Genomic DNA, 14094 nt, shown 5'->3' with positions numbered 1-14094 from the left:
GTGAACAGACAAAAAACCCCACTGAGTTATACACTTTAAAAGGGTGAATTTTATGATATGTGAGCTATATCTCAATCAAAACTTATATCCTTTAATGATGTTCTGATCATAAAAGTAATAATTTAGGAAATTACATAATAAGTATTAAATTAATCAGCTAATTATGAAAAAGTACCATTAGAGCTCTCCTCCTCATGTCGGATGCTGGCCCCACATGATCTCCTTTGAAGGCTTCCTCCTCCTGCCACCCTTTCTACCTGATTCCCCGGTGATCTCTGTGGTGTTTATCCACCCCATCTCTAGGCCTTGTCCCTAACTTCACAAGCTACCATGCCCTGGGAAAAGAACTTTCCATAATTATACAACAGAAAAATAGTTTTTCTAGAGAGTAACACTCACCGTGCACTGAGCTGTTCCTGTGTGCCAGCCAGGACATAGTATTTTACATGCATTATCTTATATAATCTTCCCAATAACCTGTTAGGTTCCATTATTATTTTCATTTTATAGGTGAATAAATTGTGATGCAGGAAATTGGAGTCACTTGCCTAAGGCACTATGGCAGAGCTATAACTCAACAGCAGCAAGAATGTCATTCTCTCAGGTGCCCTCTCTTGTTCATCTCCATTTTTTCAAAGCAGTCTAGTAGTGAGAGTCCCATCATTGGAAGTGCCCAAGTGGGGACCTGAGGAAATGGAAAGAATGTAGGATCAGTCAGGCTAATGGCCTCAAGGCCACTTTCAGCCTTGAAATGGCAGGATTCATTTTTTTCCCAAGGCATGCTTAACTCCCACCAGAGAAGATAAGAGCTTTTCTTGCATGTGAACTTCCCTCTGCTATAAATTCACATGATGGAACAGTGTCTTTGTCCTCACAGACTCCTCAATAATCCCTCCCCTCTGCACACATCAGAGGAAATGCCTTGTAATGACTCTTCCAAGATGAAGGCTCTGGGCTGCAGCAGGAAGCTGGTAGGCTGAACAGTGACATCCCTGAGGCATCAGAAGTCCAGCTGCTGCTTCTCCAGAGGGACAGCAAAGTATTTTGGGGCAGAAGATGATAGGAAGAGACAAAAGACCCTGATGGCCTTAGGAAAGAGCCAGGATAGCCAGTCTAAAACGATCCAGGAAGGAGTACCTAATGATGGGGTAGGCTGAATTCAAAGATGGCTCCCAAGATTTATGCTTCCTGGTGTATATGTCTTGTATAATCAGGGCTGAATCTGTGAATCTGATGGGCTGTCATTCCCAAGACTAAGCTACTTACCCATTTACTTTGACTTAATCAAAAGAGAGATTACACTTTTATGCCTGACCTAATCAACTGAGACCTTAAAAGAGAGTGAAGTGTCAGAGATACTCTCCTGCTGGTTTGAAGAAATGAGGGGTGGTATTGTGAGAGGGCCTATGGAGGGCCCACGTGGCAAGGCCCTGAGGGTGGCCTCTAGGAGGTGAGAGAGGCTGACAGCAAGAAAAAAATGGGGACTCAGCAAGGAACTGAATTCTGCCAACAACCTGAGGACTCTGAGCTGCAGAGGAGACCACAGACCTGGCTGACATTTTTTTTAGGAGTGGGGGTAATTAGGTTTGTTTGTTTGTTTGTTTATTTATTTATTTATTTATTTATTTATTTATTTAAATGGAGGTGCTGGGAATGAAGCCAGGACCTCATGCGTGCTAAGCATGCACTCTACCACTTGAGCTATCCCCCTACCCCCTGGCTGACATCTTGATTTCAATCCTGTAAGATCCTGAGTAGAGAACCAGTTATGCTATGAAGGCATAACTAACTTACAGAAACTGAGAAATAATAAATGGGTATTGTTTTAAATTGCTTAGTTTGTGATAAATTGCTATGCAGCAATAGAAAATTAATACAGGTGATAAGGGCTACCTCAAAGTAGCAGGGGGTTCAGAATTCACTGAGAAGCCAGCAAAGACTACCTTCAGGAGTGGTGGTTAAGAGAACAATTTCTGGAGTCAGACAAACCTATGCTCAAATCAAAGCACCACTATTTATTAGCTGTGTGATTCTTGGGCAAATGTCCTTTGAGTCTATTTCTTCATCCATAAAATAGGGATAAATACTTATCTCACAACACTGTTATGAGGTTTAAGTGGAATAATGAATAGTCTGTAGCATGCAGTGGCACATAATAAATTATAGTCATAATTGTTTTTGAAAACAACAATACACAACACTCCAGGAGCCAATCTAAGGTACTGTAGGCAAAGTGCAGAGACTGACAGCAGCTTGTAGAGAGTTGATGAATACTAATTGAACTCAAAGAGGTGAAAGCTTCCAGGTACCCTTTCGTTAGGTTAGTGGGAGAAGATGAGGATAGGTGTCTTGATAAAAGCTTTTATCCTTTCCCAGCCAGGTTCATACCCTCTAAAGCCACACTGCTAGGGAGGAAAAAGAGAAGGGCTGATACACCCTGGAGACAAGGCCTGGAGTGAGGAAGAGGAGCCTGAATGTCCACCTTGTCTTTCCTTAGGGCGACCAGGGATAGAAAATGACAAGAGACTTGTTAACTCTGAGTAGCAATGAGATAATTCAGGCTCGGGAATAGTGGCCCCACTGCCTGGGAGCTCAGTCTGGATGTAGTGAGGCCAGAGTGGATGTTCAGTTTGAAACTTAAACAAAGCAAAACAAAACAAAAAGGAAGGAAGAAAGAAAGAAACTTAAACAACCCCCTCCTGCGGGAATTGGGGGCGGGCGTTTCGCCACTACCCAAGTGAATCCTGAGATTGAGGATTTGGTGAGAAGAGTCTCAGAATCTAATTTCTGAGTCGGTTTCCTTCTCTATAAAATCAAATACTTGGACTCATATTTTAATGCTTGCGAATTTGTGATATAAGAATAGTGACTAATAAGGTCCTTTATTTGTCTGTTGGGAGGGTAATTAGGCTTATTTATTTTTTTAATGGCGGTACTGGGGATTGAACCCATGGCCTCGCGCATGCTAAGCACTCTACCACTAAACTATCCCCTCGCCCCCATAAAGTCCTTTCTATGTAAGCAGTTGTTTTGTCCCACTCGTTCTCTTATTTTAGGTTCAAACCGGGGGGTAAGCAAAGAAGGTATTTTTACTATAATTTGCTGTTGTCATTGTTATCGCCCCCATGCTGAGGTGCTGGAGTCGCCTCCCAAGCCGGATACTGGCCACAAACGGCCGCTCACCTTCCTTCCATCCTCGCTCCACGATGGCCGCTGCGCTCCGCCGGAACAGACCCGGCACGGCACGGCTCCGAAATTGTTTGTCCTGGGCGCGCCGCCGTAGCCCGCCCGCAGCCGCGCGGCGTCCCCTTCCGCAGTGGGCGGGCACTCACGCTCCGCCCGCCGTGCGTCGGTGCGTGAGTCCGGCCCCCACGAGCTCCGGAGCGGCCCGTGAGCTCACACCCGGCTTCTCCTCAGCCTTAACCTGCGCGCTGCCATCGCCGTCATGCTAGGCGCCGCTGTCCGCCGCTGCTCAGTAGCAGCAGCCGCAGTCACCCGGACCAGCCCTCGAGGCCTTCTGCACCCTACTCCGGCCCCCGGCCCCGCCGCCGGTAAGGCCCCCGCCTGCCACTGTCCGCGCCCGCGTGTCCTTGCGGTGACCTGGGCCCCCGCCGCCACGCGAGGGCAGGCTTGCCAAGAGGCCTAGCCCCTGCCCTGCGGGCCGGCGGCCGAACCTGGTGACCGCTGGTCGTTCTGCCCGCCGCCTCGAGTTGTGGAGGACTCGAAGGCGTGCGCCCGGCGCCTCCGTCGGCGCGACTTCCTGGTGCGGGCACCGCGGACCGGTCAAGCGTGGACCTGCTGTGGGCGCCGAGGAGGGGCGCAGCGCCCCTCCCGCGCCCACCGGACCCCTTCGGTGCTCGGGCCGTGACCGTGCCCCGGCGTTGACCCCGCGGCCACCTGACTGGGAGTGGCCGCCGCCGTCCCGCAGCGTTTCGGCGAAGGTGACATTGAGCTCAGGGTAGGGCCAGGGGTGGCCCATCTGGGGACCCCGGCACCGCCGCCCCCAGCGTCTTCCGAGAACACATTATGCTTACATGTGCGACACAGCATACTCTTTTTATCAGGCATTTCTCGGTTAGCATTTTGTCTGTCGCTTTTCCAGACCGTTCTGTTATTTTTAGAGACTGCTGTGCCACGTTTTATTTCTTCCGTATTTCCGATAGATCGACGTGTGGTTGTTTCCTGAGGTCTGGAAGAGCCTGAATATTGATAGGTCTTATGATAAGAATATTACTGCTTCGAAAAGTGGGTGCCACAGACCCAGGAATTCTGGATTCTACAAATATGGGGGAGCTTTACTTTTTGCTTCTGGTTAGAAGCTTGACTGCTGGAGTATGAGATGTTCTGCTGATTCCTGTGTTTTATTTTTGCCTTCCCCTTATATGTGTTCCGGGAGGCTTTGTGTCCAGCACTGAACTTTTAATTACTGTAACTGAACTTTGATCTTGGTCCATGACTGTATGCTACATTATGAAATTTGGCCCATAAGCATGCATATTTAAACATATTAACTCAAACTCAGAACTAATAAGGTTGTTCTCTTGACTGTTTTGAGTGTTTTAACTAGACACTTCAGAACCTATTACGTTTTGCTTCAGTTTTTTCATGTAGATACATTTTAGGGGGGCTTCTTATGACCTCTTCAAAAGAATTGCTACATTTTGTGGCAGGTTGGGGAAATGGCACAGGTTTTTGGCGAACTATATAGATTAAGGGAATTCTTTTCTTAGTAAGTTTGGGCGTAGTGGTTTATCTCCTAGGCATTCCAGTCACCCTCCTGAGTATAATTCATAAACAAAAAGCTTTATTTTAGGTGTTGTCCCGTAGACCTAAATATTGCCACAAGGAGGCAGTATTGGCTACATTTACTTTCTAACTGTGTGACCTTGGATATGTTACTTAAACCTTAAGACTCCGTTGCCTCATTTCTAAAATCGGGATAATATTTAGTAGTTGTGAGGTTAAATGAGGTAATATAACTCTTAGCACCTTTCCTGGTACAAATGCTTAATGCATATTTGTTTATGTAAATGCATTACATTTTTACATAATATAGGTAAGGTTTTTCCTTTTCCTTTTCCTTTCTTTTTGAGTGGGGGACGGGGAATACAGTTTGTAACTTGGGGCTCCCAGAAGGAAGGTGAACAAATCATTGAAGGTAATCCACTGATCTTGACTAGGATTGGCAGTTGCTGGTCATATCTTTCATAGTTAGCAAACAAAACAAAGACAGAGTCATCCACTGAAACACTTTTCTGGGTAGTAGGAAAGGTGCACTTAATTTCCTCTGGGGAGGAAATGAAACACTTCATTTTTCTTGGGTAAATATTTAGAAGTAGAATTACTGGGTAGTATTGTAGGTGTGTATTTAATTTGATAAGAAACTGCTAAACAGTTTATATGTGCACTTGACATTCAGCTACAGATAACTTTAGTTTTTGAAAAAAGTAGTTTTCAGATTTTAATAACAGTGGGCTACGGTGTTGCTTTTGTTTTTGATATGTTAAGCCTTTAAAAATAACTAGAAATTATATGAAGTTTGTCTAATTCATGTAACAGGAAATGCATGTGAAGAATGTTTTATTTCCATAAATTATGATTTCCATAAGTAGAAGATCAATTAGGACATTTTTAGGTAAGGATTAATTTAAAGGTACCATTCACTGAGTACCTACCTACAAGGTACTAAGCCCTGGGCAAAGTGTTACCTTGCTTTCATTTTTCATCATCATAATCTGCTTAACTAGTGGTATGCCCATTTTACAAATAAGGAAAATAAAACTTGAGTTAATTTTACCAAGGTCAAACTGGGAGAGTGAAGAGCCTGGAAGTATATGACCACTAGGCTCTGCTGCCTCCTATAGTCTAAAGATAAAAATTCCTTCTCCATCCCCCTGCTGCATACAGAGGCTGCTTAGAAAGAATCCAGATTTCTTAAATCCCAATTCACTGTCCATTTGACAGGAAAATGGAAAAGCTTTTCCTGTGCAAAGGGTATACTGACAGAGAGCAGAATGCTAAGTGTGTCCTCTTTTCTTGACAGTGTTACATTTTAAAAATCTCAGTTCTTAGAGATCTAATAAAACAGTGGTTTTTTTCCATTGGGTGTAAGGCAGAGTGTACTTTTGAATCAGAATTTTCGAGGAGGAGGCTGTAGTTTGATAATACAATATTTAAATTACCATTGCTTTGTTAGGATGTATAATTTATTTTGGAACATAATTTAATGGTGAGCATAGGATTTTTTTTTAATTTATCAAGAAAAGTGTATTTTATAAATTTGCTTAAGAACTAGAATGGACATTATTTTAAATTAGGAGTTAATACTCTGCTTATCATAAAAATAACTGTATAAAGAGGATTTTTCCTTCCAAAGATAACTACATTTAATAATTTCATGCTAGCATTACACATTAGGGGGGAAAAGCATAAGCATACATCTATAGCTTTTTATTCTACTTGCTTTTCTGTGCTTAATTTTTAAGATATTTTTTCGTATCAACACATCAGGTTTGTTTTATTTGACCTGCTGAATAATTTTCCTACCATGACATATATGGTTGATTCAAAACTTAATGCATTGAGTGTATTTAATACCACTGAACTATACATTTTTAAATGATTAAGATAGTAAATTTTATGTGTGTTTTAACACACACACAAAAAGAAAAAACAAAAAATGTACTACTTCTGTACGTTGAAGTTATTGCTCTTTCTCTGCTATAGCTATCCAGTCAGCTCTCTGCTACTCCCATGGGTCACATGAGACAGATGAGGAGTTTGATGCTCGCTGGGTGACGTACTTCAATAAGCCAGATATTGATGCTTGGGAATTGCGTAAAGGTAACTGGAACATAGGCATATTTGTCTGTTTTGGTATAGAATTATGAACTGCTATGTAGTCTTCCACTACTTTGTTGAAGGTAACTATAGTTAACCCTTGAAAAACTCGGGGGTTAGGGGTACCAGCACCCACTCTCATATGGAAAATTCACATATAGCATTACAGCTGGCCCTCCTTGTTTGCAGTTCTGCATCCAAGGTTTCCTGTCTACAGATTCAGCCAACTTCAGTTGGTGTAGTACTGTAGTATTTATGAAAAAAGTTCGTGTATAAGTGGACCTGCAAGGAGGCGGGGGTATAGCTCGGTGGTAGAGTGCAGTGCTTAGCATGCATGAGGTGCTGGGTTCTATCCCCAGTGCCTCCATTTATATAAAAGATAAAAAAAGTTTAAAAGTAGACCTACACAGTTCAAACTCATATTGTTCAAGGGCCAACTGTATTTTGAAAACCTGCATTATGTAAACTGAGTATTGTCATGCAGCTTGCAGTTAGGAAAGTTTATAGCTTCCATAGTGAGTGTTTCCTATAAAGCAGGGAGGCACAGTTGACATTTGGGGCCAGTCAGTTCTTTGTTGCAAGGGCTGTCCTTTGCATTGTAGGATATTTAGCAGCATCCTTGGCTTCTACCCAGTAGATGCCAACACTCCTGTACCCCCAAGTTGTGACCAAAAAATGTCCCCTAGGGGACAGAAATCACCCCTGATTGAAAACCACTTCTGTAATGATAGGTCACAGTGAATAAGAGTTAACACTTTGGTTCATTTTAGATAATTAGCACAAGTAGTCATTTGGTTCTCGTCCCCTCTTGGTAATAGTTTAGGATTTTTGTTATTCTTATTCTCAGTTATGATTTTTCTTGCCCTGAATAAGTGTCCAGTCTAAGTAAGCTAGAACTTGTTTTTTTCTAATTTGAAGATGGCACATTTAACATGAGTTAAGTAGCATTAATGATAACTAGGCTAATAGACTAGTAGATAGATAATTTTAATTGTAGGCACTTTATCTCAGACCAGGAGTTCAGTCTCTATGACTATATTCTAGCATTATAGTCACTGGTGTCCTTTGTTTAAATATTTTAAAATAAAAGCAGGAAACTTAAATGCTTTATACTTCCCTGCAGGAATGGAATGACTCCATTTTGCTGCAACAAGGAAATTCTTGTTGGATAATCTTGAGTAGAAGTAATGAAAAGAACAGCAATTCTGCATTCCTATTAAAAGAATCTTAAATTTTATGGTGTGTCATTTTGTGCAGAGCTGAAAGTAATCATGCCCAGTCATTTTCTGGTTTAATGTTTATTACCGTGCACTAATGGTTCTCTATATCTCCTTAGTGTCCTCATTTGGGCTTCATTAACTCTCCTTAAGCATTTCTCTGGTCATTTTTAGATTATTTTCCAATTAAATCTACTTGAAAGCAACCAAAGTACATACATTGTACCAAGAGTTAAAGATATGAGTTGAAAATGACCCTCTTAATTGAAAAGAAGCCAGCTAATTATGAAAATAGTGTTTAAGAAAACTTTTGGGTTTTTTTCCCCCTTCAATCTGCATGCTACTGCATAATTCTTTTAATTAATTCACTGTGGAAGATCCACTATGATCTTATCATCTAGAATTTGTGAAAGGTAGATTCTCCCATTTTAGAGATAAGAGAATAGAGGCCCAAACAGACAAGATCACATGTCTATGGTTCAATAAAAATATAGATAACTAAATTATAGTTTAAGTGAGGATATTCCAGGTTGATATGAATACTCTTTTTAATTTACAGGGATGAACACGCTCGTTGGCTATGATCTGGTTCCAGAACCCAAAATCATTGATGCTGCTTTGCGGGCATGCAGACGCTTAAATGATTTTGCTAGTGCAGTTCGCATCCTAGAGGTTGTTAAGGTCAGTGAAATAATAATGCTAGTGTTGTTCTGGAAGTAGCTGGGCTATTGATTAGGTATTAGCCTATTCTGTTATTTTGAATTTCTTAAAATACCTAAAATTAGTTCTTATATAGCTAGAAGGAATGTACATTGCAGTTACAGTCTTTGGAGGATGGTTTGGTTGAATTTATTAAGGGACTTAAAAATTGTGCTTAATACCCATTTGTTCAGCAGTTCCATTTGAGAATTTATCTTAAGGAAATAATTAAGAACATAAAGGTTTAACTACAATTTATCTTAGTGCTATTTGTGATAGAAAATTAAAAGTTCCTAGTGGTTTCTTAAGATGGGACTTCCCTGAAGAGGTTGTTACACATCTGTTAACGTAGAAATGTGTTTAATGTGAAACATATTCATAGTATAATAACTGAAGAAAATGATGAAATAATTTTTGTGGTATGACCCCATTTTATTAAAAAGTATAGAGAGAGTGATAAAAATGTAGGAGGGTATATGTTTATTCTCCTCCCTTTTATTTGATTATAGTTTCTGATTTTTCTATAATGAACAAATTAATGCACTGAATTTTAAACAAGGATTTTTTAATTTAAAAAATACAATTAAGGAGACCTAGAATTCATTAAAGACAGAAGAATACCACCTTGGCACTGTCTTAGTCCATTTGACTTTTTAATATTTGTCCCTGAGGAACTTTGAGACAATATACATGTGATTATATGTTACGGTGAGTATTCATCAAAACTCTCGTCTTAGAAATAAGTATTACCTACATGTATCTCTCTCTGAGAAGACATTATGGTCTATAAGAAAGAAATTCAAGGTCTGTAAGAGGGAAAGCGTGATGCTCCTTTATCTAAAATGAGTAAGTTAATTAAGGGTTCTGTAGGCTGTCAATCCATTCAGCGCCAGTAGTTAATTCAGTTAGGGTCTCAAATTGAGGCAAATTTAAAAACTTTATCCTTTGTTAACTTAATTATTCCTGTTGCCTGCTAGGCATATTTAATTGCCTTCGCAAAATTCTGTCATCACTGCCTTCTTTTCCAGTAACTCAAGGCCTTAAAATGTTTTTACCCTCTGGATTTAGTCTAATTGTCTTGGTCTCAAGGTGTTTTAAAAACCTACCTTGAATGGTGCCTACATAAGTTGCTCTCTTTTTTGAACAGTATGTTAGATTAAAAGTAGGTGGCTTTTGGGGGGAGCATATAGCTCAAGTGATAGAGCTCATGCTTAGCATGCTGGAGGTCCTGGGTTCAAGCCCCAGTACCTCTTCAAAATATAAATAAGTGAATAAATCGAATTACCTCCCCCTCATAAAAATAAAAGTGGATGACTTTTTTTTCCTCTGCCACTAGCCTCTACATATGATTAAAAGTATTTTCAAGTTCATTTTGTTAATAGAGAACAGCTTTTCAGAGAGCTAAATGTGAATATTTTCTTTGCCGTCAGGACAAAGCAGGACCTCATAAGGAAATCTACCCCTATGTCATCCAGGAACTTAGACCAACTTTAAATGAACTGGGAATCTCCACTCCAGAGGAACTGGGTCTTGACAAAGTGTAAAGCCCGTGGGTAAGCTACCTACCTGAATAAGGCTGGAAAGAATCCAGGGAGGGGTGAGTTGAGTGACATTTGCGTATTCTCAGAGTAAGATCTTTTCATGGCCTCGTTAGAGCCTGTGAGCATAAAGATTTAGAGAGTAGTGATGATTAATTTAAAGTGTTAGAATTGTTATTTGTAGTCAGTAAAATTGTTCTCTTAGTGGTGTAAAAGCCTCCTTTAGAATCTATGTAATATATTTCAAGCATAGAAAATAAATGTCACTACGCCCAGATTTTCAGATTTTATTTTTGCCATGTTTGCTTTAGTTTTATTTTCCCCACCCAAAAAATGACTGGTTTCATGTAGAGTTGAAGCCCTCTCTGTACTGTTCCTTAATTCCAGCCCTTTAACCTCTCCCTAACTAAAGGCAGTCTACCGCTTACAAGGTGTTCATCCTGCATGCTTTTATACATGTTTATTTTTAATAGCAGGGTTTTATTAATTTGGTGCTTTTGTTTTTATGTGTCCAAGTTGGAATTTAATAATTAAGTAAATATTCATTGATAATAAAAACTATTTGATATTTTGTTCTCTATGGAAAGACAGTGGGTAATAAAATCAGCCACATGATTGCCTAGGTGGTGAGCAGTATGCAGAAAATCCTTTGTAAAACAGACAATATATAAGCAATAACTCATTTATTTTATTTAACAAACATTAACTCATTTAATCCTTATATACAGTCCTGTGAGGTGGTTATTATTATTATTATTAGAATTATTCCCATTTTACTATTTTACTGATGAGGAAACTGAGACACCTTATCCAAGGTCATACGACTAGTAGAGGAACCAACATTTAAACCCAGGCAGTCTGGCTCCAGAGCCCATTGCTCTTACTATGCCATTCATCCTGTGTAGGCATTGTGGCACTGAGGCATTTACTAGAACCATACTCTTATTTCCCAGAGGTAAATAATGAGGCTTAAATAGAACATTAACTTTCTAAGAGTAAGAGGAAGTTTATTTTTAGAAGGTGGAACTTAGCGGGGGAGGGTGTAGCTCAGTGGCAGAGTGCGTGCTTAGCATGCACAAAGGTCCTGGGTTCAATCCCAGTACCTCCATGTAAGTAAGTAGGTAAACAAACAAATAAATAAATAAACCTAATTACCACCACCACCACCACCCCCAGTAAAAGAAAGAAAAAAACCCCTAAAAGGTGGAACTTACAAAGAATTCAGTAAAAGATTTCAGTAAAAATGGACCTAGGGGGAAGGGTATAGCTCAAGTGGTAGAGCACATGCTTAGCATGCAGGAGGTCCTGGGTTCAATTCCCAGTACCTCCTCAATAAATAAATAAATAAATAAATAAAAACAAACAAACAAACAAACCTAATTCCCACCCCTGCCCCCCCACCAAAAGAAAAAAGTGGACCCAAAATTATTTAAGAAGCTAATATCACATCCCTCACAGGATAGAGAACCAATAAGCCCGGTTAGGACATCATTAGTGAATACCTAGTCAAACACTTATTTAAAAATCTTAGAACTCAAAGAATCCTTACATTCAGTCTTCCTACCAACAAAATGAGCAGAAAATGCCTGAGGTTTTGTTACCCACTTTGAGATCTTTTTTTGCAGCTTGCTTTGGAGCAGAAGTCTGAATTTTATCTTTGTCCACCCCCATACCACCACCACCACCTCCTCCTCCCTGAAGTGAGATACCTCATCTTTGTAATGCATGGAGAGGCTTCCATTTATCAAGTATTACTCCAAGGAGTCCAGAAGATCTTTGTTATATAGGATGTATTCTAGCTACAGTAACACTATGTTTCTTTTACTTAAATTTTTTTAAAACAGCAACTCCCCAACACTTTTCTGATTGTAAAAGACCACTCCAGTAAGTACCAGGTATATAACGGCAAAAGAGCCAGCTAGTCCCTGGTGAGTTGACTGTAGGCAGGATTAAGTAAGAGTACAGAAAGTGATTTCCTTGGGCTGTTGCTGCAAAGGTTATTTTTAGTAACCTTTAAAAAATTTTTCTTAGCTAATTCTTCATGTTTTCTCTTACAGGTGGGCTTTCCAAGGATTTATTGATAATGCTACTTGATTGTAAACAATCACCTGGAAATACTGATGATAACATATTACCTTATTTGAACAAGTTTTCCTTTGTTGAGTACCAAACTGTGTAATGGTAACTTGGACTTTAATAAAAGGGAAATGAGTTTGAACTGAAATTAGGTATTGTTTCTATATGTTTGCATTGAAAAACAAAAAAAACTCAACGTCTAGGATTTACAAGGGCAGAACTATGTTGATGTTCATCCCTGGGGGAAGCAACATGAAGAGAATCTGGAGGAAAAACAGAGCAGTGCTGACTGGGACGCTACACTACATGGAAGGAGAGGGAAGGAGCGGGCCCAGAGAGGGATCAAACCTGAGAACCATGGCCTACTAACTACACAGTAAATAAACGTATGTGGCTATTTTAGTTTATTTCACATTACTACTTCATTTAAAAAAAGGGAAAGAGGGCTTTTTTGGTAGAGAATCAACCTTTTATAAAAGGTCATCTGTATTAAACCTTACCAAAACTGATTTTACTAACATTTTTTCTTACATGGCTTTAGGAGAGAAGACATCTAAATTTCAACCTAATTCCCCTGATGCTGCAGTTTAAACTGGCTATATTAGAAGTCACTCAGACCTACAACTTCTTTATCCATTAGCTGGTTTCCAGTTTTATGGGGCTTTTAAAGTAAGACAGGATGTGTGTATTTTATTTTCTCAAGAAGTAAACCCATTTACTCAATTCTTTAACCAGAAAGCCTCCAAATCAACCACAGCAAATTCTTTGATGTCCAAGGCTAATACTGCTAGGAAAGAACAGGTAGAGAAGAAAAGAGGCACTAAGGGTCTGGCTGCTACATAGCACATCCTCAAGACTATCTCAATGACCACTTTAAAATTATTTCACTCGTTTTGGGAAGGTACACAATTTGTTCTATCCCCAGAGACGATCAAGAAAATCTTATATAAATAACTTTTAATTTTTAGCTAATTTTCCAGCCAGTGCACCCAAATATTTTTATATAGCTTGCTTTTGTGTCATGTGGTTTCCAGAGAACCAGAGCAGTTCCCTCAGTACATCAAATGGCAACAAAACCGTGAAACCAAAAACCTTCCTCATTCACCCCAACTCCAAATATTTTGAACCAAATTTCAAGTATCACGTCATTTCATCTATAAATAAGTATTTGGAATATCTCAAAGTATATCTATTTTTAAGCATAACCACAATAAAGACTTTTTTTTTTAAGGAAGTTTGGGTAGTGACCTCATTTTCTTAAAATAAAAATATCTTTACTAGTTTTCATTATAAAGATAATACATGCTCATAAAGCAATACAGAAAAATACAAGAATAAAATACACCTGAAATTTTACCAGCCAGTTATAACTATGACTTGCATTTTGGTGATCATTTTCCCAGATGTTTCTCTATTGTACATGTGTTGCAAGCTGTTTCACAGACCCATTTTTCTCTCCTTTGTGGTGCTGGAGAAAATAGGTACATCTTTTAGTTCAATGGATTCTATCTGTGTATAAGTAGACCATAAATATTGTTCCCAATTTAAAGAGGATTCTTCCACAGCTTGATGATGGTAGGGTTTCTACCCTAACAGAATGGGGCCTCTAGCTTTTTCTTTCTCTTTATTTTGAAAAGTTTCAAACCAATGAATGGTTTGTTGCATTTGTTTTGTACCTAATATACACACTTTTTCCTCAACCATTTGAAAGTGAGTTGCAGACA

The 14094-nt window shown here is 39.6% G+C and overlaps 1 protein-coding gene across 2 annotated transcripts; it reads left to right on the top strand.

Annotated features, from left to right (window-relative positions):
* The first annotated feature begins 3346 nt into the window (after positions 1-3346).
* On the top strand, positions 3347-12518 carry LOC102506544 (cytochrome c oxidase subunit 5A, mitochondrial). Of its 2 annotated transcripts, none has more exons than XR_004315648.1 (5): positions 3347-3551; positions 6727-6843; positions 8617-8738; positions 10187-10353; positions 12352-12518. XR_004315648.1 is itself a non-coding variant. In XM_032469040.1 (5 exons), the coding sequence occupies exons 1-4, from the start codon at positions 3446-3448 to the stop codon at positions 10298-10300; spliced, it is 459 nt and encodes a 152-aa protein (XP_032324931.1). In that variant the 5' UTR covers positions 3347-3445; the 3' UTR covers positions 10301-10309; positions 12352-12518. The 2 variants fall into 2 exon arrangements, 1 of the variants encoding a protein (XP_032324931.1); XM_032469040.1 differs by having other exon boundaries at positions 10187-10309.
* Positions 12519-14094: the final 1576 nt, after the last annotated feature.

Source organism: Camelus ferus, chromosome 27 (genome assembly GCF_009834535.1).
Source record: "Camelus ferus isolate YT-003-E chromosome 27, BCGSAC_Cfer_1.0, whole genome shotgun sequence".
Classification (NCBI taxonomy): Eukaryota; Metazoa; Chordata; class Mammalia; order Artiodactyla; family Camelidae; genus Camelus; species Camelus ferus.
Note: the sequence above shows the minus strand (reverse complement) of the source record. Positions and strands in the feature narration are given on the sequence as shown.

What these genes read in the sequence shown, in the direction of transcription:
- LOC102506544 (XM_032469040.1), top strand. Translation starts at nt 3,446, where the DNA reads ATGCTAGGCGCCGCTGTCCGCCGCTGCTCAGTAGCAGCAGCCGCAGTC. An exon ending in GGCCCCCGGCCCCGCCGCCG is followed by an intron (nt 3,552 to 6,726) that starts GTAAGGCCCCCG and finishes TCTCTGCTATAG; the next exon opens with CTATCCAGTCAGCTCTCTGC. An exon ending in GCATCCTAGAGGTTGTTAAG is followed by an intron (nt 8,739 to 10,186) that starts GTCAGTGAAATA and finishes CTTTGCCGTCAG; the next exon opens with GACAAAGCAGGACCTCATAA.